Source organism: Triplophysa dalaica, chromosome 19, assembly GCF_015846415.1.
Source record: "Triplophysa dalaica isolate WHDGS20190420 chromosome 19, ASM1584641v1, whole genome shotgun sequence".
In the NCBI taxonomy this organism is placed as follows: Eukaryota; Metazoa; Chordata; class Actinopteri; order Cypriniformes; family Nemacheilidae; genus Triplophysa; species Triplophysa dalaica.
Window position 1 is genome coordinate 1,398,499 of NC_079560.1, and position 25,551 is coordinate 1,424,049.

Consider the following 25,551-nt stretch of genomic DNA (forward strand, 5'->3'; position numbering starts at 1 on the left):
AAGTGCGCAGCAGGAAACCGCTAAAAGGGCGGGGCGTCTACCGTCCTCGGCCAATCACAAGACGCGATCAATGCGGGGTCTCTCACATTGATCCAATCAGAACACGTTTTACATCCCTGACTTCATCCGGCGCTATAAAGGTGGCCACGAGTTGGCACTGTAAGCGAGAGTCCATTTTGGAGTGTGGCCTTTTTTAGCGCCTATATTTTACAGTAAGCCGGTCAAATTTTTTAACTTATTTTGCCTATTTACAAATTTCGTTTGAGCCGTTGTAAAACGTGAGCACATGCGCGATCGTCTTATTTGCTGTAAAATTTCCGTTTGTGTAAGTTAACCGGCGCGTTTAGAAATAACGCAAACGTTAAACACGCTCGTGAGCCAGTTTAGCTTTGCATGCTGCTACCGTTGCTTTAGCTTTCTGTAGTCGACGTAATGAATTGACTATTCTCATTTATATTCGACTTTAAAGAACGACTTTCTTCACATTTAAGCTGCATTTATGTGACTTTTCTTGTTTTCTAATGCATTAGATCACTCTGCTCGTTTTAGCGAAATGGTTGCATTGAGGTGGTTTGGGGGTTAATCCATCCCGCTGTTATTGTTCTAGCATCACCGCTCATATTTTCATCATTTATTATTTTAAGGTAATCAAAAAAGACCATAATGGCCGACGCGGAGAATCAGTTCATGGAGACCTCCGAGAACGGGAACGAGGAGGACTTGAACGGAGCGGAGATCGCAGAGGAGGCCGCGGCGGAGGAGGACGATAACGGAACCGGCGAGGGATCTCAGATCGACGCGAGCAAGGGCGAGGAAGATGCCGGGTAAGGATGTTTTGATCTTAAACGATCTCCTGTTCTTGTTGCAGCGAGCATTTTGTTTCAGTTTCACTGTGATCGGTGCTATAGGAGGGGGATGGGACGAGGACACCAGTTCGAGTGTTCTGCCCGGTTATTGTGTCTATTGTTGTGGGGTGATCGGGGTGGTTCGGGTTTGAGGTTCAGCCTGAAGTCTTAAAGTTAATTTTTTTGAACTGAACCAATGCAAATCGTATTAAATCTACTTTAAATAATGGTTTTATATGCATCGCAATAAAATAACCTTTTGTCATGAAATATGTATTTCAGTACTAGCCATTGGCTGTTGTGGTTTCCAGGCAACAATTAGGAAGTCTTGTACAGATTAACAAAATGTACAGATTACATAAATCGGATGTTTCAGTTTGATAAAGACTTTCATCCATTCGTGTGTTTTAATGTAGGATGGTTTTGCATGCACTTCTGCAGTATTAAGGCTTTTCATGCTGACTTTCTGTTTCTCTCCCATAGAAAAATGTTTGTCGGCGGTCTCAGCTGGGACACCAGTAAGAAAGACCTGAAGGACTATTTCTCCAAATTCGGAGAGGTGACCGACTGCACCATCAAAATGGACTCTAACACCGGCCGGTCGCGAGGCTTTGGCTTCATTCTCTTTAAAGAGGCAGAAAGTGTAGAGAAGGTAAAGAAACGCTGCTCGTCTGCTTTCTTGAAGCGTTATTTTGTGTTGGTGATATAATGACGTTGTCGTCTTTAAGGTGTTGGTGCAAAAGGAACACAGACTAGATGGGCGTCAGATCGATCCCAAGAAAGCCATGGCCATGAAGAAGGAGCCGGTCAAGAAGATCTTTGTTGGCGGCCTCAACCCTGAGACTACCGAGGAGAAGATCCGCGAATATTTCGGAGCCTTTGGAGAGGTGAGTTTTGTCGAGCGCTCGTTGCCGCGTTTGATTCTAGTTTTTCCGGTGTTAACTCTTCGATTATGGCTTGCAGATGGAAACTATTGAACTTCCAAATGATCCAAAAACAAACAAAAGGAGGGGATTTGTTTTCATCACGTTCAAGGACGAAACCTCTGTCAAACAAGTTCTTGAGAAGAAATACCATAATGTCAGCGGAAGCAAGGTAGTCCGTTGTTTATAAACCGTGCTCTATATATGCATCTTGTTCAAGATCTTTTTTTTTTAGCTTGTTGATGTTCACCTGCTTTTTCTCACTTGTTTTAAGTGTGAGATCAAAATTGCCCAGCCCAAGGAAATCTACCAGCAGCAGCAGTACGGGAATCGTGGCGGCGGCGGTGGAGGTGGTGGCTTTGGAGGTCGCGGAAGGGGACGTGGAGGTAAGATCAGCCAGGTTTTATGAAATTTAATGAAACCTAGCGATCGACTGATGGTGAATGGCAGCTTGATGCTTTGTCGGTTTGATTTTAATAAGCCCCCTTTAATTTACTCACATTGATTCTTATGGTGTCCTCCAGGCCAGAACCCAAACTGGAACCAGGGATATAACAGCTACTGGAACCAGGGTTATGGGAATCAGGATTATGGCGGATATGGAGGCCAGCAGGGTTATGGCGGATATGGGGGCTACGGTGGTTATGGCAACTATGACTACTATGGCTACGGTGCAGGCTATGAATACGGTCAGTGTCTACATTTCGATAGCTCCTCTTAAAATCGACCTTTTTAGTCGCGAGTCACCTTATTAAAATTTTTTCAGACCAGGGCAATACAAGCTACGGCAAAACGCCAAGACGCGGAGGTCACCAGAGTAGCTACAAGCCATACTGATCACATGTACAACAGGTAGCCTATGCGGTGTTAAATTGTTTCAAGTTTGCACAGTGAACATAAGCATGTTGACTGAAAAATGTTCTCCGTCTCCTTTCAGGACCGAAGTATTCTCCAACCAAGAGTCCGTGACACGACGACAACAGTTCAAGGACTCTTCCCTTCTACAGACAAGATCATGATCCATTTGTACAGAACCGATGAATAGGGAAGGCAAAGTCACACTTCCACGTTTTTTATTTTAATTTTATTTTCCTTTGTCCACATTTCCAGGGATGGAAGTGTAATTTTTACTGTACTTTTTGGTACCTTTTTTGAATAATGTATTGTATGGTTGTATTTTACATGTCTACTGGATTACCACATGAGGTTCGGGAGCTGCCAGAGCTTTTGAAATAAAACAATTTTGAGTAACTTCCAGTGTTTGCAGATGTTTACTACACCCATGTTGCTTTGTCGCGTAGCTCCAAACAAACCTGCAAATGAGATCATCTATCAGTCCTGTGAATGTTCAAAGTTTCAATGTCTGCTTGAATGAACTAGTTTTAACTTGCTTAATGAGAGATGCTCAAGCTTTTTGTTGACTAGAAACATTTGGTAGAAATAAATGTTTTTTTTGTAAGTTAAGTGTTCTGTTTATTTTTGTTCTTTTTAAGTGATTTAGCAACGCGACAGCTAATACCATACCAGTAAAATACCTTCTTACGACAGTAAAACTGACTAAAGGTCTGTTTGACTTGGTACCTCTGTATTTGTCAAAGTACAGAAAGAATTGCAATTGTAGTTGATATAATGTCTGTTGGTATTGGCAATATTAAAACTTGACACATTTTGCAAAAAACAAACTCTAAAATGTTTTGTGCATTCTAAAAAATATACAGCAAACACAATTAAAAACATGTTTTTTAAAAAACAGTTTGTTTTTACAAGCAACTCTTCACTTCTGTGTTGTGTGACGGTGACATAATGTTCATATTTAATATAAGCAACTTTTTAACACATGGTGGTGGAAACGTATTCAGTTCAGGGTTTTTCCTAAAAAGGTTTAGATGTGTGTCGCTTTAAGACGCAAATGATGAACTGATGTGGTGAATCGGTTCGTTCGAATCATCAAAGCATTTTAATGTTGATTCACTTCACGTGTGGAGAAACTTAACACGTGTGACTTTAGTGCACGCGCTCGGGCTACAAAACAACAAATGATGCAGAGGAAGAATAGAACCGTTCATGATGGACATCTTATCAGAAGAAAGGTGAGTTTATCGAACATTTGAACAAAATGACACGAATTGAACTACAGATCGTAATGTTTTAAAACGAGAATATTTTATTGGGCTAGTTTTTCCAAATGTATATAAAACTGATTCAATGTCATAGTTTTTAAATTTCATACGACAGACCTTTTAATCGTGTTTCTGTAACGTCAAATGTCGGTGTGGATTGAAACGTGTTCACGTGTTGTGTAGTATCTCGTGACCGTCAGCAGAGGGCGACAGATAACAATACATGTGCATAGTGAAAAAACATCAAACATAATCACCAATATTATATCTGAATAGACAGGAGAGGTGGCTTTATTTTTTAGGCCTGTTTTAGTAATAATTCAAAATGACCCACATGTGTACTGCATACCCTTCTGAATAATATTGAGATGAAGATGGGTTCTAACGTACACAGTAAGGTAGAAAAATAAGATATCATTTGCCTTAAATTGTGCTTGTTCTTTAACAACAATCCTTGGATATTTTGCAATGTTCAAAAGATCTAAAGTTTTCGAGAGAGCTTCCTTAGATTTTAACCAAATATCAATTTGAGATGCTGACACTTGAAAAAAGTTTGAAATGAAAATGTAATTCTGGCTAATTTAAAAGTTCCTCTTCTTAAACATTGTTTATGGCTTTAGTTGATGTGTTTGGGATATTGGCTGGTACTGAAGCACAGTTAGAATGTGTGGGTTAAGATTACTCACAGCACCAGAGCGCCTGTCTGTTGGATCCGTACCGCCTTGTGTCATAACAAACCACCACATGCTAAAGGGGTGTTGTCTAGTTTTTAGTAGCGAGTATACTCTGATTTCCCCACCGGCCTAGGCACAGGTTTTACACTGCAAAAAATAACTTTTGTTTCAGTAAAAACGTCAAAAAATACTTGAATCAAGATGCATTTTCTTGATGAGCAAAACGACTTAAGAAAATGAAGGTAAACAAAATATGAAATTTCAGTAAATTCGTGATTTAAAACGAGCAAAAAAATCTGCCAATGGATTAAGAAACATAATCTTGAGTTAAGGTTGACCTTTTTCTTAGTCACTCAATTCAAGATATATTTCTTACCCCATTGGCATTTGTTTTTGCTTGTTTTAAGTTTCACTGAAATTTCATATTTTAGGACTAAGAGCAAGACTTATTTTCTTATATTTTTGACATTTATACTGGAAAACAAGAAAAAATTAAATTAGAATGTCATTTTTTGCAGTGTATCAGCTGGCAATTTTCAATGCACATTTGTTATCCGTGCTAAAACACACGTCGAATGAATCTTTCTCTACCATCACCGTACCCTTGAGAATGACATCTTACCTTGTGATATTTTGAAGAGATTGTGTGAGGATGTGACCTCGTAGTATTTGTCATCACCATAAAAACGTAACTGAACTGATCACTGTAGAAGATAAAAGCTTATAATTGACCCAGTTTTGTAGATTACAGTTGTTGTTGTTTTTTTAGATTTACAAAACAAAATAAAACTCGAAGACATGTCAGAAAAGCAAAAAACAAATGTTTTTTTGAAATAAGCTTTTTTTTTTTATTGTATTCCAATCCTTGAAAGAATTTGATTCAGTTTTCCAGGGATTCATGTAATATACAAATACCACACACATTTATAAAAATGACTTTTCACTGAAATTGTTCTTAAAGCGTAAAGTGCATATCTCAGACATGTTCTGTAATTTTTAGTATATGTTTTAAATCTTTACCAGATATCAATACATCGTAATCAATATTGATCAATAAAACATCGACGAACAAATAGTGCAAGTAAATTCCAACCAGTAGCCGCAGAAGGGCTTCATATATATGTACACACAAACCTTGAAACACCTTTATTGTACACGGCTATTGAAACATGTCTTTGCATTTTGCACACCAACATAAAAATGTAAAATGTCTTGTCAAGTGCAGCATTGTTTTATCTTTATTCACCCCCAACATTTACAATACATTACCTCTTGTTTTCTTAGAAAATTGTTGATATTTTGCTCGTGGGTGCTTTAAAAAAAAAAACGAGAACTGCTGATCGCTTTAAAAGTAAGTTGCAGTTCTTCAGGGGGAAATATGGGATTTCATGCAGAAAACCACCTGATTCTGAAATGATTTTAAATGCAATTGATTTCTGTACGATACTGCATTGACACATTCTCCCTTTTGAAAACACATCCTCTCTGATAAACCACAACACAAATGTGTTAGTGTCTTTATAAAACATCTTAGTAAAATATAGCCAAGGCTTATTTAAATATGCATAAATAGCACGAAAATATTTTCTGGTTTCAGTTTAAACAATGCTGAATTACGATAGCCATTCAAAAACGCTTTTATCAAAGTGGTGAACGTTTTCTCCCGTTTCGACTTCCTGTACACAAGCACCTCTTTAAAATGACACCTTATGTGTAAAAGACACAGAGATGACAAGTGTCAAAAAGTCTTTCAAGTTTGACACATCTTTGGGTGTTTTACGATTGAATAATAACAACAATGAACTCTTCCGTCACAGGATTTTAAAAGACCATTTATTTTCATTGCTTGATTTTAATCAATGGCTAATTTCAGGTCCTGATGCTGAAAGTTAAACAGCAGTATTTTCATGTCACATAAATAAAATCATGTTAATAAAAAGATTTTATTTTCGTTGTTATATCGACTGCAGGTTGATTTGACATCTTATGTTTGGCTTTAAAAAACTTCAAGTCATTTTAGTTCAAAACCTTTTGCCTGAGATTTTGTTTTCGGATTAACAAATTCTTTTGTTCATGGTAACTTGCTTTTTCGTGTATTTTGCATAGAGGATGAACAAATTTACAGATTCGGGAAACAGATTTACGCTGACCTTAAATAAAAGTAGTTGGGATGCAAACATAAGAGCTCGTAGCTTATTTCAGCAGGACTTCTTTTTCTCTTCAATACCTGATTTAACACCTCTCCATTCTTGCATTTATGTTTGGCGCACCGTTTGCACGCAACAGTCAATGAGCGCATCACACTTGGTTTCATTTTCCTTTCTCAGCAAAACGTTGAAGCGTCAAACACATCCAAGATATTAACAAATCGTAAAATGTATTTAAAATCCCTGTCATCCCATTGGAAGCTGACATCCGAAACAAAAAATAAGTCTCTCTTTTTTTAAACATCACACCGTTTTCTCCGTCCGAGAAAGTTCATGAATATTTGTTACGTTGCCGTCCTTTAACCCGAGACCCAATCAGAGGTCGGGCGTTAACGGCCAGCTCTACAAAGTCACTTCGCAGCTTCGGGAATGGGTGGGGCGCGGTCCAGTCTCACGGCCCAGGGGTCAGAGGTGGCGCTGTAGAAGGGTGGGTGAGGCAGAACGTCCTCGGTTGCCACGGCGAAAGCGAAAATCCCCCGTTTCCTGTCCACATCCTCTGAGATGAACTTCCTGTCCGTCAAACTCTCTCGGCTGTTACCGCTGCCATCTACGTCCTCCATCGCTTGCCCTCCCGGTGGGTGCTGCCGTTCAGCCAGCAACGGTGGAACCCGCATGGTCCTGTCCCCTTGAAGGGCGTTGGGGTCTGGAGGGAAGAGGAAGTTGGCGGAGCGCCAGGGGGAGGGTTTTCGGCCACGTCGCGGCCGCGAGACGCGGCAGCTCTGGCGTTTGATGTGTCTGTGCAGGTGGTCGGAGCGCGTGAAGCTCTTGTAGCAGTGCTCGCATTGATACGGCCGCACGCCTGTGTGAATGCGCAGGTGGTTCTTCAGGTCGTAGTTGTGAACGAACTTTGAATTACAGTGCAGGCAGATGTAAGGCCTCTCGCCCGTGTGCTTGCGCATGTGAATCTTCAGCTTGTCTTGCCTGAAAAAGAAAAGAAAAGAGATTAAACACAGGGTTTGAGGTTCGTCCACAGATGAGACTCGCCAGCATTTCTAACACGAGAAAATCCCTGTAAAACCTCAAAACACACACAAACGTCTTCTCGAGCAGACATGCAAGCAGAAACACACACAGGTGCACGCTTTCGAACTTGAAAAGCAAACCGCTGCAGCTTGCTCAACTGTAGACGGCTACACGGTGGCAAGAAAACAATGAAAATGGAAATGAAGAAAAGGGATTTTTTCAGGATCGAGCAGTTCTGTTACGTGGTATCCAGATGACTTATCCAGAAGCCTTTGGTTCTGGTTGTCGCTCTAGATCTCGCTCATTGAAAGTTCATTCCTCTACAGAGTGTTGGAGGCCAGATGTGAAATGTAGCTCTTATATTAACATTCTTACAGTGTGGTAACCTCGTGCGGGCTTCCACCGCAGTGATGCAGAATGTGTTTCGCAGCGGCTTTGTCCTTATGATGCTGCTCTAGTTTTCAATGTTGTAATTTTTTTGTGCAGCTTCAAAGACTTGATTCATTCTAGAAATAAGCTTGAGGAAAGTTTGCCCTTTTCTACGACAACACCGATGCTTCACACAACCTTATAAATCTGTCATTAAAACAATCTTTGCCTTTCATCAATTTTTTTCTATCTGTTGAACACTTTAAGCATGTAGGTGTTATTTGAGTTTGATCGCGAAACTTGCCCCTCATCATATTGAAATTAGCCTAAATCTAAGAAGTACACCCCCTGACCCTAAAGCGTCAAGTTTGTGACACTGAACCCGACTCACCTGGTGAAGCGGACCTCGCATATGGTACACATGTAGGGCTTCTCTCCCGTGTGCGTCCTCATGTGTCGTGGGAGCTTTCCCGCTCCTTGTATGACCTTGTTACAGATCGGGCACTGCTGTGACGCCTTGGGCTTCATCTTTCTCTCCTCCTCCAGCTGCCACGGTGGAAACAGCGTTCCCAAGTGGGATGCAGAAAGAAAACTCAGGTAGGACCGTAGGTCTGCGCCGTCTTTGATCTGACCCAGGGCAGGGTCAGAGGTCACGCCCACTCCTGGACTCATGAAGTCCTTAAAGAAGTCTCTGTGAATGACCGGATTTAGAGGCTCGTCCTTCTGCTCTTCCTTGATGACTTCTTTCTTGACGGCGAGGTCCAACGGCCCGTTTTCCAGCGAGGCACTATGAAACGGGTGAGGGGGATTCCGTGGTTCCACCAGCTGGGAGTAGCCTGGGAATTCTGCGGCCCACATTGGAGGGTAGAAGCCTGGAAGGAGAGGTGAGAAGCCAGCCCCTCTCTCAAGGCCCGAAACTTTGGGGTAGAGACCCTCCTGGAGCAGAGACTCTATCGAGAAGTCCTTTAGTGTCCGGCTCTCTAAGCCCTCCGGCACTCTGGGTTTTTCAGCCTGTTGGGACTCTGGGGTGTTCCTGTGGCGCGGTTCATGGTCGTCCTGATCTGGGTTTGCCCCCTTTTGCGAACTGCAGGGTGGGCTGGCTCCTGTCCTCTCCTCCCAACCATCCTGGTTTTTGGACACACTCTCCTGTGGGGATTTCTCGCCATCTTTCGACTCGTTCTCCGCTTCCTCCTCTTCGTCGTCGTCTTCCTCATCATCCCCCTCAAACTCCTCCCCGTCCATCTCTCCCTCTGCGGCCTGGTCCCCTCCGTCTCCTCCCGTGTCCATGATTTCCAGACAGACGTTTATGATGCAGGGGATTTCCAGCAGCCTCGCAGCGCCGAGGATCTCTTTGACGTTCGAAACCGTCACCGTCAGGGTGGAAGTGTAAGCGAACTCCAAAATGGCTGTCAGCGATTCTGGAGCCACGAAGTCCAGTTCGTAGATGGCGTGTTGGTTGGAGTCTCTGCCGGTACCGGTGGCCACGGTAAAGAGTTTTTTGAAGTACTGGCTGCAGGCGGCCAGGACGGAGCGATGGGTGCGGTACTCTTGGTCTCTGACGACTAGGATGACATCACAGAGAAACCCGTCTCGTCTCTGCTCGTTGAGACTGCACAGGACGTCATTGCTGTGGTTCGGGAAAGGGATTCCGATCAGGTCCTCATCCGTGTGTGCCATGCTCTTTGAGAAATCTGTGGAAAGAAGAACAGGTGAAAAATCTGTCAGAGATGCGGGACAGTAAATGCATTGAGAGGGTTTGAATTTTGATGAAATTAACCCTTTAGTCTCCTGTGTTTTTCACTTTTTATAAAGTCAATTAAATCGTTGTGTAGTTCAACCAAATGCTAAAATCTATTCCTCCTAATGCCATCTCAAATGTAAATGACTTTCTTTCTTCAGTCAAACACTAACAATCAACTTAATATTAAAATGGCGTCATTTTTGGCCATTACAGTATTTTAGCACATTTTTTCTTTGTGTTCTTGGATGACATGAGGTTTAATCATGAGAGAATCAATTTGTTGCTATTTCACGCAGGATGTAGTTTTGTGAAAGTGTTTTTCCACGTACACGAATATGTGTTTGCAATTCTGAGGTCAATCAGATAATTAATGAACTCCAACAGAGCATGCAAGAACCGGCTCTCCATGTGACTCTTTCTGATTATTATCAGACAGCCGCTCCGCTGATTTCTGCTTTCCGTGGCAAACACCGATCGGTTTAAGCCCATTTGTGTCGTGGCTTTGAGAGATAGTGAACAAAATCTGATCTTTTGCATTGTGAGAAAAGCTGACGCTTATCTTTGTCACGTTCGGAAAGAAAAGAAGACAAGACAGGAAGACAAAAGGGGTCAGGCTCTAGTTTCTGCTCTCAGTGGGGAAAAAAGCAGCAGGGCCTGAGCAAACGTAACCCACCGCCTCCAGTGCTGCGTGAGAGATTTAGTTTAGTTGACTTATATTTAATGGCGTTTATTTATTCTACCAGAACGTTGAGTCATTTCAGGTTCTAGTTTGAAGTTTAGTTTGAAGTGGTTGAGACTCACTTTCCTCTCTTTGTGAAATGATGATACATATGAAAAGCTGTATTTTTCTGTAGGTGTGGACAGCGACTCTTCATTCAGAGGGTTTTAACTACAGGCCTACGTGAATGAGACTGAAATGTACCTGCGGATTCCCTGAAATGTGTACAGTGACCTTTTTAAGAGGCATTTTGGCAGCACTGTCCTTCACTCATGGCTATGAATAGAGTTTAATCTCAGTGTTTCTCATCCTCGCGGTCAAATGTGCAGAGATGCTTTCGTACGGCTCGCTACTGCTGGAGCTGTTGACCATCTTCCAATGGTCCAAATAAAACTACCGGTATTTCCACAAACATTTAAAATGTGTCATCTATTTTGTACGTGGTCTTTCTTTCACCAATCAACATTTTAATGTCCTCCCCGCTGTTGCTAGGAGACGGTTGCTATAATTACTGCTTGAACCTATAGCCTAGTAACGAGAAGCGCATCTTTAAATGAAGAAACGCATGAACTACACTGTGTGGCCCTTCGGGTGAATATAAATATAACAGATGATTCCGTCACCTAAAGGGAGAAACGTGACCAGAGGAAAAATCAAACATTTGTCGTCCATGTGTTGCCGACACACAAATGGTTAATGGTTTAATTGGAAAATTGGAGCACAGAGGAACGGTGTGGACAAAAATGAAAAACGAAGAGCGCGGGATGAGATCCCGTCCGCAGAAGTTCCCTGACAGGTTGCGCCCCACCCTGGAAAATCCGGCCAAGATAAATACACGCTTGGAGCTAAAAACAACAGCAGAGAGAGAGAGAGAGAGAGAGAGAGAGAGAGAGAGGAAAAGAAGGAAGAGAGAGACGGAGAGATCTCCCACCCTAGCCCCCCCCCACAAACACTCTCTCCTATAAGTACATTGTGCGTGTGTCCATATACACTTGACGCTCGAAAACCTCATTTGGACATCGAACCAAAATTTTTCAAGATTATTCAAGCATCTATTTGTGTTTGGGGGACGTTCATCGGCAGAGTTTTGTTGCGTGTGAACTCTCTGACGGCCAAATCAAAATGTCCTGTTTGAGGTTGAAGGATGCTCTGAGATAATCGGAGGATCTGAGAACAGCATTCAGCTTTTGTTCAGATGTCTGCACTAATCTACACAGTTAGCGGAAAGAAGCGATGAGATGAAGCCTCTAACCGTCGTATGAAATACCCACGCACGAGTCTCTGCACTTTTGCCCGACACACATTTCATCAGAGCGATACGTGCATTTCCGGCGCGTATAGAATTTATTTCATGCAACATTTTCATTTTCTTGAACTTACTTTGAGAAAAGCGCACGTTAATGAAGCACCAGTGAAATAAAATTGACCTGCCGTGTTCTTACTGACTGCCAAAACGAACGGTCCAACATGTTCTTTGTGTCACAAACAAATAAAGCATTTGTCATCCATTGGTCTGAATAAGTCGGATCTTTTTACAAAATCTTTTGAACGACGTACATTTGTATAAGGCTATAAACTTAAATTAGTCTGAACTTAAACAGTGGGTTAAGTCTCCTGTTAAGTATGTTTGCGAATAACCTTGTTTGATATTTTTCCTGCCTCTTCATACATTGCTCGATCTGAGTTCGACATCAATCACAGTGTGTCATGTTTCAAAACATAAATGACACAAAGTAAAAACCCAAACTACCCCCTCGCTCCTTTGATATTTTTAAATAACACACATCTATGATCTTTAACCTAAATCCATACACACACAGATACACTTTGATGAACCTCAGAACTGGAACAAAGATCACTTAAGGTCTTTGCACATACAGTCTGAACTTCTTTCTTCGTACTTGCCGTTCGTTTGTACTCTGTCTCTGGATTGTCAAAACTCTTCTCTAAATGCTTGCTACGGATGCAAAAAACGGAAAGTAACACCCATCTTTTTACGCCGGACAAAATGATCGGAGGCATTGTGTAAATGTGATATTGTATTTATTTTTTAAAGTGCGGAAATTTCGAACACAATGTGCGATGGCCTTTGTTCTCAAACCTAAAGCTTCCAAGGAGGAGAGAACACAAGCGTTTCAGTCTCCATCGTCATACACTGATGCAAAGATGACCAACTCTCGATAAACGCTAAAACGTTATTTCATCATGACCTCTTTAGGGAGGCAGGCTTGGAGTCCTAGACAGGAGCGAGCGACTCACGGCCACTCAGACTGCTGGTAAATTGGCTAAATCCAGTGGTGGGTTGGCGGGTCCTGAGGGAGATCATTTAGCGGCCTCACCTGCGGGGGCACCTGTAGGTTTGACTGTATTAGTGCTTAGCCGAGACGCTTACAGTCGAGCCGACCTCCCTCAGCGACGGCCTGATCATCCACCAATAGAAAGCTCTGAATTTCAATAGCGTTCTTTCGGTCTTATAGCGGAGGAGAAAAAGATGACACAGCTGATTTATTTATAATACTTAACAGTGCCGATTTACTGCAGAGCAGCTTTTTGTCAATTTCTAATAATTATAATACTTATTATGAAATTATTTGAGATTACAGGGAATGTTTAGACTAAAAAACACTGAGCAGTCACATCATCTTAATCACAAATTATAAAACACTCGTGTTAGTTGTTGGTCAAATTCTGTGGTCTGTTGTCATTTAATAGGAAAATAAAACGCGTGTGTCTGGAAAATGTTCATTTTAAAGTTAATCTGCTGTAATTCTGACCCAAATATTTGCTGCTTTCTGCTCACACGCTGATACACATAACAGCAGAATAACGTAAACGTCAATGTCGCTTTAACAGACTCGTTAGTATCGCACACACGGTTGTGTAACGTCTGTCGTAATGCTTCTGTTTGCTAAATATATGAAGCAAGATGTACAGACACCTGCATCGCATGCTTCAGCTGTTACAAACAGTAATTTACACCTGTTTTTAATCCACGTTCAGCCCCTTTAAACACACACACCAACACACACCAACGCACCTGTCTTTATGTCAGTGTTTTAAAACCCACACCTCTCTCTCTGAAACGCTTCTATGAAATATTCATCTCAACTTTTAGGACTCACGTAGGCAACACAAGTTCTGTTTCCCATTTCACACGTGACGCAGTTGCTCATTATGTTGGCCTGTGAAAACGTGAACGCACAAATCACATTGAGTTATTTATTCCACATGGAAACAAATCGATTAGATCTGATTTTTGGGGTGAGATTGGGTCGAACGGTTATTCAAGATTTTATGACATTGTGACCTAAATCAACCTTAGTGTGAATCATCAACTCTATGATTTCCGTTATATAAAGTATCACACAAAGATGCAAAGCTGTTTGTCAATATATAGAGATTTACTAAATCAAATGCAACACGATTATATCGAGTCGGGTTGAAATGAAACTGCTTTATGCAAATGAATAGTTCTAAAACTGCAAGTTCAACGTTACACAACATAAAATTGTTGTAATAAATAAACACTAAATAATACTATAAAATATATATACATAATGTGAAGTTTGTTGTTTAGAACTACAGAAAATAAAATACCAAAAATAGGATTTAAGTAGAAACTGAGTGCTTTCATTTTTCACTGTCAATGTACAGTTCACAAAAGTAAAAGATGAAAAATCTTTTAAAACTTGCAATGAAATCCCACATGTACAGGTTCTGGTTTCACGCACAGAAGAGACGTTATTATCTAGTCTCATTTGTATTGTCACAAGTTGTTTGTGTTAGTTTGCGCCAAACTCATTTTCTGGAGACGACAAGTAAAGAACGGCCCAAATAATTACATGAGTCATCAAATGACTGCCCACAGACGTGCTGTTCTATACCTGACACACACACAAACAAACAAACAAACACAGACCGCCACAAATAAACATTAGAAACGGTCGGACGTGATCTACTCTTCACGCTTGGACTCTAACACACACGCAGAGAGCCATGCGTCCTGCACACTTTCTCAATGAATTCCACTTGAATGCACTCACCCGTCCAGATCCTCAGGTGTGTGTTAGTGTGTGCGTGATTTATTCCGAGTGTCGTCTCAAATCCGAGTCTGTCTCATCAGTTTGAGGGACATTGAGACATCTGTCCATGCTGTCTGCCCGAGTCTGTCCTCTCCATTCACAAAAACACACACACACAGCCGAGCATCCAACTACAAGCCCAAAACAGCGGCACACGAGGGGAGACTGAGAGGTTTGTGTGGAAACTGACAGGAAGGGGGAGAGAGAGAGAGAGAGAGAGAGAGAGGAGGTGGATCTACTCTAGAGCAACCGTACAGAGATGTAGTTTTTATAGCTGGGTGGGAAGCTCGGGATAATAATACCCATCCTCCTCCACAACACAGTTTAAGCTCAGTATGTAATAAAGCCCATGGTGCACAAACCCTCTGATTTGGGGTCAGACTAAATGAATTTTTAGTTTTATTCGTGAAGGATTTGCAACTTCAACTTAGGGACAAATGGCCGGAGAGGTAGTTTAAATAGAGAGCAAAGTACCGGCGCTATTTGTGTGCGTGCAGCTGAATTCAGAAGTCCTGTCGGAGACGTCGGTTTACGAGCATACTAACAATAAGACATCTGTGTTGATGTTTATCATAGACGCGGACTAAAAATGTAAACGCAAACTTTTCCTGAAAATGTATTTTGATGTTTATGTTACATTTAATGTACAATATGTTCGGACACTTTAAATGGTAAACGTTAAGTAAATGTCTCAAGCGTGACGTTGTAGCTGTGATTACGTTCTCATATCATTTACATTTATTCATTTGGCAGATGCTTTTATCCAAAGCGACTTACAAGTAGGGTGCAGTGGGCAGCTATCACTGCAGAGCAAACAGGGGTAAGGTGCCTTGATCAAGGGCACTTCAGTCATTTCCTGGTGTCACAGAAGACTGAACCAGCGACCTTCTGGCTACGAGTCGAACTCTCTAACCACTAGACCACAACTGATTTATGAGTCTTAACACTGCAATGCACTTGACTTTATTTTACTTCATCACTCTGTTACCAAAAGATTATAAAAAAAGAACGAACGCAGATACAATTTTTATTTCCATGATGATAACAAGATGGATTTTACATGCAACACAATGTGGTAATGTGATAAAATGGTGCATTTCACTTACAATAAAAGAGGTGTCATACATTGAGCGATATACAACGAAAAGATCAGTCGAGTGAAGGCTAAAATACACTAAGAGACCAGATTTTCAGGCTGTTTCTATCTGAAACTTTCAAAATGTCTGCAAGTGTATGACGTCTAGTTTAAAATAAATCTGTTCAGATTTAATAGTCTTGTAGTGTGTTCCAGCCATAAGGTCCCATTTAGTTTTCTGTATGCTGTACACATCAGTAAAATGAAATTGACAAACATTATTTAACATCAGAATTGAGATAAAATCATTTTCTTGTTGATTGTAATTTAGCTTGTGTTATCGCATGGTTTGACCCATATGAGACTTAATGTGTGATGAAATTCATCTTCACTGAAACAAGAGATTTCAGCAGCCTGTTTAAATTTATATTCACACTTATTTGACTGCTTTTCAGCGCTGTAAATCTACAATAAAGATAATTTGAAGAGTTTGGTTACAAAATGATATAAATAATCATGTTTTTTAATATTTTATCATGTTTTATTATGTTTCATTGTATTAGTTTGCTTTTTTATTTATTATGGCTTAAATCAAAACAAACCAACTGTAGTTTGATTGATATTAATTGGCACACATCATTTTAGAACCAAACTCTTCATTTAGTGCTTGTTTATAATTTGAGTTCCATCAACAAATGTAGGAAATATATTCTCGACCTTATTTAATTTAGATTTATGTCATTTCATTCATTTTCATCACTTTCACACTTGTGTTAATCTCTGTCGCCGCCAAAAATAATGAATGTGAACTGTGAAATCTTTAAAATGAAAATCACCTCTGAGAGATCAAATGCTTAAACTAATGCTCAGTTGGCCTTTAAGGAACATGTTTTATGATTTAAAATGCGTACCGATCGATGGCAATATTAGCACACAGTACATAAGCCTCTCCGTGTGTGTGTAAAAAGAGAGAGAGAGAGAGAGAGAGAGAAGGAGAGTGTTTGCTTTAAATGTGTCATGTTAAACTCAAACTCTCTCTCTCTGGTTTGTGTTTGTTGGCTCCGTGACATTTTCCCGCTGTGTCTGTCTCTTTAAATCATGACTCGACGCTTTTAACTGGGCCGCAAACACGGACAGGATTTCCTAAATTACATGAAGAATCCACCTAGTTATGTAATTCATCACAGATTCATGGTGACCTTCTTTCCAACAGAACCGTTTCTACTAAGACAGATAAAATACATCCATTCACAGCAGTTAAACAAGCTTCATGGTGAACAAAAATGAAGTGTGAGAGGTGTGAAAATTTATTATGAACACAGTTGACTACCGTTAAGATTAACACACGCATGTGCGCGCACACACACACACATTTACATATTATTAGTTATTATAGGTATTCTCAGTCAGTTGTCATAGAAACCTCAGACAGGTAACTCCTCAGGTCGCTTAAAACAGATTCTTATAGTCGCATAAACACATATTCTGTGTCACTGAATGTCATCTGTTAAGATCAGAAAATAATCTTTATAGGTGATGTTCTTCAGATCAGATGTCTGATGTTTTCTGGTTGTTTTAAAACACAGAACATTGAAGGATTTTAAGTGACTAGAGAGTTAAACGTCTGGACCTCAAACTGGTTCTTGATGAAATAATTTCTGTGGGTTTTACAGGCTCTGCTTTTTAAAATCATCTCATTCTCCGTGAAAGGTCTCTTGTCTGTGATTTGGGACGCGCCGCACAGATGCATTCTGGGTGTGGGGGATGTACTGCTGGGTGTGGGCTTGTGGGAAAATATTGTGTCATCGCTGACCACTTGCAGACAAGCCCACCGACAAGGGTGGGAATCGGTTGTCCAAGGACATTCATATACAAAAACACACACGCACACATGCGCACACACACACACAGCTGAAAATATGTGTTAAGGTCATGTGTGAGTTGATGTGTGTGTGGTTCTATGGGTTTGAACCCAGCAGCTTCTGGAGGTGTTTTGACTTATGGCTCGTATTTTTAAAAGTTTCTTTACAAGGAAAAAAAAGTAGATTGATATATATTTTAGAAAAAGGGGTCCCTCAAAAATGGTTAATCATATTTGGGGGTCCTTGGCATCATAAAGTCGGTAAATCCCTGGTCTGTTTAACACAAATGAGGGACGACCATCAGTACTGAAGCTCCAGATCTCTGGAGTGTCAAATGTGATTCGTTCATAATGAGAGTTCATCTCAACTCAACTACATGTCAGTCTTGATCAGTGTTTTGTCTTGTTTTCCAGTGGAACGTATCTAATCACATGTACTGAATTAAAACCAAACAGTATACGTCTTTCTTACTTAACTTTGCACACATTTATTCAGCTTTGAGGATGTTATTTGCACTAGAATAAAAACAAAAATACTGACAAGGTTTGAAGAATAATAAAGAAAAAAGCATGCTAAATAATGTGCTACATGACACGATATGGCTTTGAGTTTAAATGACATGTTAAAAATTTGAGCAATCTGAAGTAGTTTAAAAACTTTAAAACTCACACACGTGATTCAGGTTATTTCAGCGAGAAGAAAGCATCTCAACAACTTCTATTCAGTATGGTGCAGTCTAATAGAGATGGAGAAATGTAAATGTGCCAAAAACAGGCCGTCATTTTCAATCGAGTGTTTGTGAGTGTTGTGGTTTGGACGTGTTTTGCTGCCCGACTGGTTACAGTGAAGACGAGGACCTGCATCAAAACTGTGCATGATGATCGAGACAGCAAGACAGACTTTAAAAGCTTTCTCGTATTTTTATTCTATGCACTGACTTAAAAACACAAGACGCAGAGCCAAAAACTTACGCATTAATCGTAATGTAATAAAAAAATAGGGGGGGGTTTATTCTGAATAAACTTTTAGGATAAGTTCTTGTGTTAATTAATATCAAATAGAGTCTGCACTTATTCAAAAAAAAACTCTCATTCTGATACGGTATGAAGGCGACGAATCGGTGAAGTATTGACCAAAACGCACGTCCCTCATTTGTATGTCATTAATACAAATGATGCATAAAACACACGTGTTTGTGACAGATGGAGTGTGTGTGTGTGTGTAAGGGTGTGTGTTTTAGAGATGCTGCTCCTGTGTGTGGTGGATTGTGAGGGGGAGGCTGACCGTGTGTGTGTGTGTGTGATTATGACTAGCCTCTGTCTGCCCTCAGGCCCTCTGGCTCTACCTAATTAAAACCAACCAGGCTGCAGGGCACAGGAGACACATGTCTGTCAAACACACACACACACACACACAGGTTCTCTTACTGATCACTTACACACTGTGATATTGTATATGTGCAAATGATACACACATGTTTGTGATACACACACGTTAGGTCAAACTTTAAGACACACGTAACAGCGCCTCTCGGTTCTCTGGAATTTAATTCTTAAAAGTCTCATCTGTTATTAACACATCTCTGCTATAACAGAATCTGATTGGTCTGATAAGCTTCACTCGCAATTATTCTGCAGTTTTTTTAGTGAGTAGTCACTGATGATATAAAACATCATTGTGATGATAAAATCTCTCATTGTGAGAGTGAATTATTAAATGATCATTGTTTATTTTATTGCCATGTTTAATAAGGCAGGGTGTTTACGGTGAAACACTGGTTTACGGTGCTTAAATCACTGTACTGGCTCTCGTGTGCTTCACACTTTCATAAGTTCCTTCAGTGTGATGCAAGATCTGATCATCTGTCCAGGATTATCCTTCAATCATGACAGGTAGTCTGTGGATTATCTTCACTGATCTGCTCAAGTATGAAAGTCTATTAAATTACCTCTTTAATATATTGGAACAAACATGGGGCCGGTGTTTGTGTGTGATGAACTGTAAGGTTTGTGTGCGTGTGTGTGTGTCTGTGATGTAGGGTGGTGTATGTGTTATGTAGGGCGTGTGTGTGATGTAGGGTTTGTGTGCGTGTGTGTGTGTGATGTAGGGCTTGTATGCGTGTGTGATGAACTGTAGGGTTTGTGTGCATGTGTGTGTGTGTCTGTGATGTAGGGTGGTGTATGTGTTATGTAGGGCGTGTGTGTGATGTAGGGTTTGTGTGTGTGTGTGTGTGTGATGTAGGGTTTGTGTGTGTGTGTGTGTGTGTGTGTGTGTGTGTGATGTAGGGTTTGGGTGTGTGTGTGTGTGTGTGTGTGATGTAGGGTTTGGGGTGTGTGTGTGTGTGTGTGTGTGTGATGTAGGGTTTGGGGTGTGTGCGTATGTGTGTGTGTGTGTGATGTATGGTTTGGGATGTGGGGCGGGTGGATCAATGTGTCCTTATTTAAAACAGAGTGAGGGAATGAATGCCCACACACTCATGTTTCTCTTTCTGTGTTTCTCTCCCAACACCCCCTGTGCCTGTCCTCTCACATCAGTGGGTGGACCCAGTTTCAAAACCAAAATCTTTCAGTAACATTACAACACGGCCCGCTTTCCTTATGTGTGCCACATTGATGTTTCTACGTGTGTTGTGGTGTCGCCCTCAATAACGTGTGTGATCTTTGCAATTCTTCTTGAACATGTCTGTTCTTCAGTTTCAGTTATTTACCCATAAAGAGAGACAGAGTCGGGGAGTTGCCACTGGTTACAGTGACGGTTCTCACACAGGAAACACCTACAAGAGTTTAGATGTTCCCCAATCAGCTGCTCTCATAACACACTCACTTTTCATACAGTAAACCAGAGAAAATCATTTAACGTCAAACCGACGAGCCGCAGAGCGTTGGGCTGAAATCTAACACAGCTCAGGGTTCAACTCAACCAGAGAAGAGACGAAGGAGAAACTCTGTGGTAGATAGTACAAAGACACACAGTCATAGTGTAATACAGTCACATTACACAACAACAGAGTCTAGTAAAGTTTACAGTATTAAACAGTTATAGTCTTTAAACAGTACTGTGGGTATATAATATAGTTCATGAGATGATGTCCACTAATATTCGCTTGTAGACTTAAATAACCTGGTAAAGTTTTGCAATAGTATATAATATAGTTTAAAGGGATAGGTTACCCAAAAATAAAATTCTGTCATTTATTTGTCCTCACGTTGCTTAAAATCACAAGATATTTTGAGAAATGCCTCAGTGATTTTTTTTTGACACAATGGAAGTCAACGGTGTTCAGTGTTGTGAAATTATCAACATATTCCCAAATATCTACGTTTGTGTTCCGCACTAGAGAGTAAATCATGCAGGTTTGACACGAAATGAGGATGAGTAATGTTTGGGTGAACTGTCCCTTTAAGTGTGTCAATTAAAGTGTGTTAAAGTTGGATTATAGATGGCGATTATAAAGGATTAAACATATTTGGTCGAGTTTCAGTGTAATAGATTTGGGATGTAAAAAAAGCAAAAAATAAATACGTGAAAAGTTAGATGAAATAAACTTTGACTGAAATGAGTGATTAATGTCTTGTTTCTGAGGACGATTAATCATGTGACCAGAAGCATGTAACGTGTGGGAGAAGGTTAAAAAAACACTTGTTAAATTCTTCCGACCTCGAGATGATATAAATAGTAGTTTAGCTCACTCGCTGTGACTATAGTGATGAACTTTATAACTTTATTACATGTGACCTTGTGAATTGCTATTAAACATTTGCACATGACGTGGTCTTCACGGACGCATAATTGGGTGAACATCCAGAGTTAAGCGTTCATCTATGATGAGAGAGTTTAAGGTGTTTTGTAGAGAAAGAGAATCACGGTTTACCAGGGAGAGTTAAACTCACTCACTTTATCTCTATTACGGGTGAAGGTGAGGTAAGGACATTCTATAGGGGCTTGACAGATGAGATTTACCTAAATTATCACACACACCCCTCGACCAACACACACACACACACACACACAAATCTGTCTTCAGCACACACACAAACTTTCTTCACCAACCCACGAATGCTTTTATGAAGATTAGAGGAACGGGAAGAGCATTGAGAGACAATGTGAATCCTTAAACTTTCTTTTTGTGACGTGAACATCTCCTCAATTAAAATATGATTGCTTCATCGCACACGCACAATATACATGACTTTTACAATGTACAAACTGTATATTTAATCCCTTAATTTTTAAATAAACATCGTTTAGTTTGTTCAGGCAAAACCAAAAGGTTAAAACTGGTAAACCACTGACAGTCTTGCAAACTATGAAACTGAAAGTATGAGTTAAATTGTTTCTTATGATGCCAGTTTAAAAAAAAAGAAGACTTCTCTTGAAATACCTCACGGAAGGGCTATTTTTTATTTAGCATCTTAAAAATATCTGAATAAATGAGTTAAATTAATGTAAACCATTGTATTGTTTTAAAATGAGGGTAAAATTATTTTTCACAAAAAAATAAGTCAATGGATCCGAATTTGAAGGAACAAGAATTTTATAACGTTTCTCAAATTATGAAATAGAGCATCTAGTTTTATTTTTAACAGAAGCTCTAAAGGTCATGGGTTTGATTTCCAGGGAACATAAATTCCTATCAAATATATAGTTTGAATGCACAGCAAATCACTTTGAATGAGATCGTCCGCCAAATCCATTAAAGTAAAGTTAAACACTAATCCAGCCAATCCGAGCACTCCAAACACCCCTCCTCAAGCCAAACATCTACCGTTCATCTTCTGCACAAAAGTACGTAGCAAGTAACCAAAAGTATCTACATTCAACTCATTACTAGAAAATGCAATAAAAGTTCCTTGTGCACACAAACTTGTGTATGTTTTCAGTAAATCTGAAGCAATGATCTAGAACTTCACCCGGTTCCCACACCCTCCTGCGGAGAGCCCGCGGTGTGCAGCTCACTCTCAAATGTTTGAGAACACGCCAATGTAAAAGTATCCACGGTGTAACAAAAGAGAGCTTCGGATCAGGTTCAACATTGATAAACCTTGTGGCGGTGACTCAACAGACAAAGGCGTGGCACGTATCCCAGCATAACCCCACTCGCTCTCGTTCCGTTCTGCTTCAAGTGTTAAAGAGTGACAGGAGTTTGTGTCTCATCTGGCACAGGTCAACCACTGCTGAGCTCAGACGCATCCGATCGTTTCGATAGAATTTGCTTGGCATTGAAAGGAAATCTGGTCGCCTGATGGAACGTCACGGCTGCAATTAAAACCAATGAATAATTAATGGTGTCGGTCATCTGCCCATTCACCTGATATACGGTGTTCCTGACCACTCTGAACAAACCTCTCTCTCTCTCGCTCTCTCTTTTAATGAAAAGTGTATACTGTGTTTTAACGCACACAATTTTTTCCACATTTGAGTATTTTATCATTCATGACGTATGGATTCATTCTCCACTCAGATAAAGTGATAAACAGTATTTTGTGTTATAATAAAATCTAAAACTCTTTTTAAGTGTAAACCTTTACATCAGCCGACGCTTTTACACAAACTGACATTTAACAAAATAGAAATTGTGTTTTTGTGAACAAATAAAAAAAGTTTTTGTGATATAGTTAGATTTATTGAAAAGAAACTGATATTTTGTTGCACATAAACACAGATTGATAAACTTGGGATGCTTCAAGACTCTATGTTGCGACATGAGCTATGAATAGAAAAGCAAATTAACTTTATTTAGTCCAGAGCATCACAGACAACGAAAAACAAGCGTGAATATATTTTGCAAACTCATTTGACTTTCTTCCCCTAAAATAGTTCTCGTTCTTTTATTTCCTAATTCATAAAGTTGGCCGCGGGATTCGCCCGTCTTACCTGCAGCCCCATTTCTCTTAAATGCGTGTTGGGTTGCAGGGAAACACTGGGGCGATGCAGCGATAGCATCAGACCCCCGTCCCTGACCTGTCATCTCATTTTACTCCATTAGACTTTCTAATTAAACAGACGCTGAGAATGGAGGTGGGGGGGTCCCGCGGACTGCGCTTCGGAGTCTCCGACAGTTTTCAAGAAGTATTCACATTCAGACTCACAGACGTGCTAAAAGAAACCGTTTCCACTCACGCAAGTGGTGATGGAGCGGTAAGACAGACAGACAGTGACAGAGAGCGAGAGAGGCGGTCGTGGTTTCTGACCTTTAGGTGTTGCAGAGGGAGCCGCGTCTCAGACAGAAGTCTCGTCGAGTCAGGAAACTGCTATCCTCCAGCTCAAACATGTGAAAGTGAACGCAGACGAGAGAGCGAGCGAGCGACGGGGAGAGAGAGAGATAAGGAGAGGAGTTTTGCACACAAGGTGTGTCGTGAATCAGAGAGAGAGCAAGAGTGAGAGAGACTAAACAACAGTTCACACCCACCCACCCCTCCCTCCAAACCAGAAGTATTTGGCAGCCGGCCGCACGTGTCCACCTGACGTCTCGCACACACACACACACACACACACACCCTTGCGGCGTACCTGAGCGTATAGGCATGTCATGCACTTATATCAACATGCTCTTAAACACTTTTCATGCAATGCAAATCCTAAATATGCAGAAAAAACTCATCACACACGCTTTTTTTATTCACACACTTATGCATTTCCCATTGTATAACTAATGTAGCTCTCAATGCTAAACGTGTAATTAATACATCATTAATCACAGTCCTTTAGAAACCGTGTGTGTGTTCACGCATGCTGTACGTGAATTAGCGTCGATAAAGCTAATGCGTTTGACCGAGACATATGAAAGAAGTCTTTTAATTCTTATCGTGGCCGAGTTCCCAGCACTCACTATCTTATTAAACTCAGGGAGGGGTTCGAGCTCCATTAATACCCACCTAAAGAAGGGAGCGGGCACTTTTCTGTACGTCTCATGAGTAAGGTGTTTGTGAACGCAGGCGTGCGCCGCACAGATAATGACACAATGCATCGGGCAAACAGCGCCGGGCGCTTTACCGTGTCATTGGCGCTGTGTAATCGCCATCATTTACACATCAAGATTATACTTGTTTGCCCGGCTCAATGCGTTCCTATGCACTTTGATAGCCGGGTTTTAATTCGCAGATTCATTAATCAGGAGATGTCATGGTCTTTTGGATAAAAGCGAATCGGTATCGGTTACGTGAGTTTGATGAAGAGGGACTGATGGCGTCCATTGTCACGCATGTCAAAATAACACACTAACGTCAGCGAGTTTAAATACAGCTGCTATATACAGCTGTACACAACTTATGCGAAATACGTTTGAAATGATTCATTCTTATGAGATCCAGTCATATTTCCGTCTGTCACTCGATGATGTTGGATCTGATGTTTCAGAAGTGAGTGACGCACACGAGTCGAGGTCGTTCCTCTGTCGGTTCTCTCTTGGAGATCACAGAATGTCAGAAATGAGACCGAGCCATAGATGAGATCTCACCGTGTCAGCTGAAACTGCAAACACCAACCACTTCCTGCAGTGTGTGTGTGTGTGTGTTTCTTTCCCTCTGCAATACGTAAGTGGCAAACACCTTCATCCTGGTCACATACACACACATACGCATGCACACGCGCACACACACACACACACACACACATTTTCATGTTTTATGGGGACATCCAATAGACTTCCATTGATTTTATATCAGGCTTATGTATAATCTACCCTCTATCCCAACACCTAAACCTAGTAATAATCACACAAACCTTTCTGCATTCTTTAATTTTCAATAAATAATATTCTGTATGATTTATAAGCTGTTTTCCCTCGTGGGGAACTGAAAATGTCCCGCACCGTCAAACTCTACTGGTATTACTATCTTTGTGGGGACATTAGTGATGAATACCAGTTCACACACACTTCAGACTGAGATGTCATTGGATGTTGGAGGTCAAATGTATGAAAAAGAGAATTCTCTACAGAAGATCTCAATAATTGACCTCAGTTACTATGAGG

The 25,551-nt window shown here is 40.7% G+C and overlaps 2 protein-coding genes across 4 annotated transcripts; one reads left to right on the top strand and one right to left on the bottom strand.

Moving 5' to 3' along the window:
• Positions 1-102: 102 nt before the first annotated feature.
• hnrnpabb (heterogeneous nuclear ribonucleoprotein A/Bb) lies at positions 103-3,019 on the top strand. The gene is made up of 9 exons (XM_056731031.1): positions 103-212; positions 645-824; positions 1,329-1,497; positions 1,574-1,732; positions 1,809-1,940; positions 2,043-2,154; positions 2,293-2,457; positions 2,535-2,620; positions 2,706-3,019. Exons 2-8 carry the CDS (start codon positions 664-666, stop codon positions 2,603-2,605), a joined length of 969 nt encoding a protein of 322 aa, XP_056587009.1. The 5' UTR covers positions 103-212; positions 645-663; the 3' UTR covers positions 2,606-2,620; positions 2,706-3,019.
• Positions 3,020-6,373: 3,354 nt separating this feature from the next.
• Positions 6,374-23,926, bottom strand: LOC130407449 (zinc finger and BTB domain-containing protein 7C). 3 transcript variants are annotated; one of them, XM_056730292.1, is made up of 3 exons: positions 23,771-23,926; positions 8,493-9,792; positions 6,374-7,690 (listed from the first exon to the last, which is right to left on the bottom strand). In XM_056730292.1, exons 2-3 carry the CDS (start codon positions 9,776-9,778, stop codon positions 7,120-7,122), a joined length of 1,857 nt encoding a protein of 618 aa, XP_056586270.1. In that variant the 5' UTR covers positions 9,779-9,792; positions 23,771-23,926; the 3' UTR covers positions 6,374-7,119. The 3 variants fall into 3 exon arrangements, with proteins under 3 accessions (XP_056586270.1, XP_056586269.1, XP_056586271.1); XM_056730291.1 differs by lacking the exon at positions 23,771-23,926 and adding an exon at positions 23,454-23,572; XM_056730293.1 differs by lacking the exon at positions 23,771-23,926 and adding an exon at positions 14,604-14,727.
• Between the last annotated feature and the right edge of the window lie 1,625 nt (positions 23,927-25,551).

What these genes read in the sequence shown, in the direction of transcription:
- hnrnpabb (XM_056731031.1), top strand. Translation starts at nt 664, where the DNA reads ATGGCCGACGCGGAGAATCAGTTCATGGAGACCTCCGAGAACGGGAAC. An exon ending in AGGCAGAAAGTGTAGAGAAG is followed by an intron (nt 1,498 to 1,573) that starts GTAAAGAAACGC and finishes GTCGTCTTTAAG; the next exon opens with GTGTTGGTGCAAAAGGAACA. An exon ending in ATTTCGGAGCCTTTGGAGAG is followed by an intron (nt 1,733 to 1,808) that starts GTGAGTTTTGTC and finishes TATGGCTTGCAG; the next exon opens with ATGGAAACTATTGAACTTCC.
- LOC130407449 (XM_056730291.1), bottom strand. Translation starts at nt 23,547, where the DNA reads ATGACAGGTCAGGGACGGGGGTCTGATGCTATCGCTGCATCGCCCCAG. An exon ending in TAAGAGAAATGGGGCTGCAG is followed by an intron (nt 9,793 to 23,453) that starts GTAAGACGGGCG and finishes TTCTTTCCACAG; the next exon opens with ATTTCTCAAAGAGCATGGCA. An exon ending in TGCGAGGTCCGCTTCACCAG is followed by an intron (nt 7,691 to 8,492) that starts GTGAGTCGGGTT and finishes TTTCTTTTTCAG; the next exon opens with GCAAGACAAGCTGAAGATTC.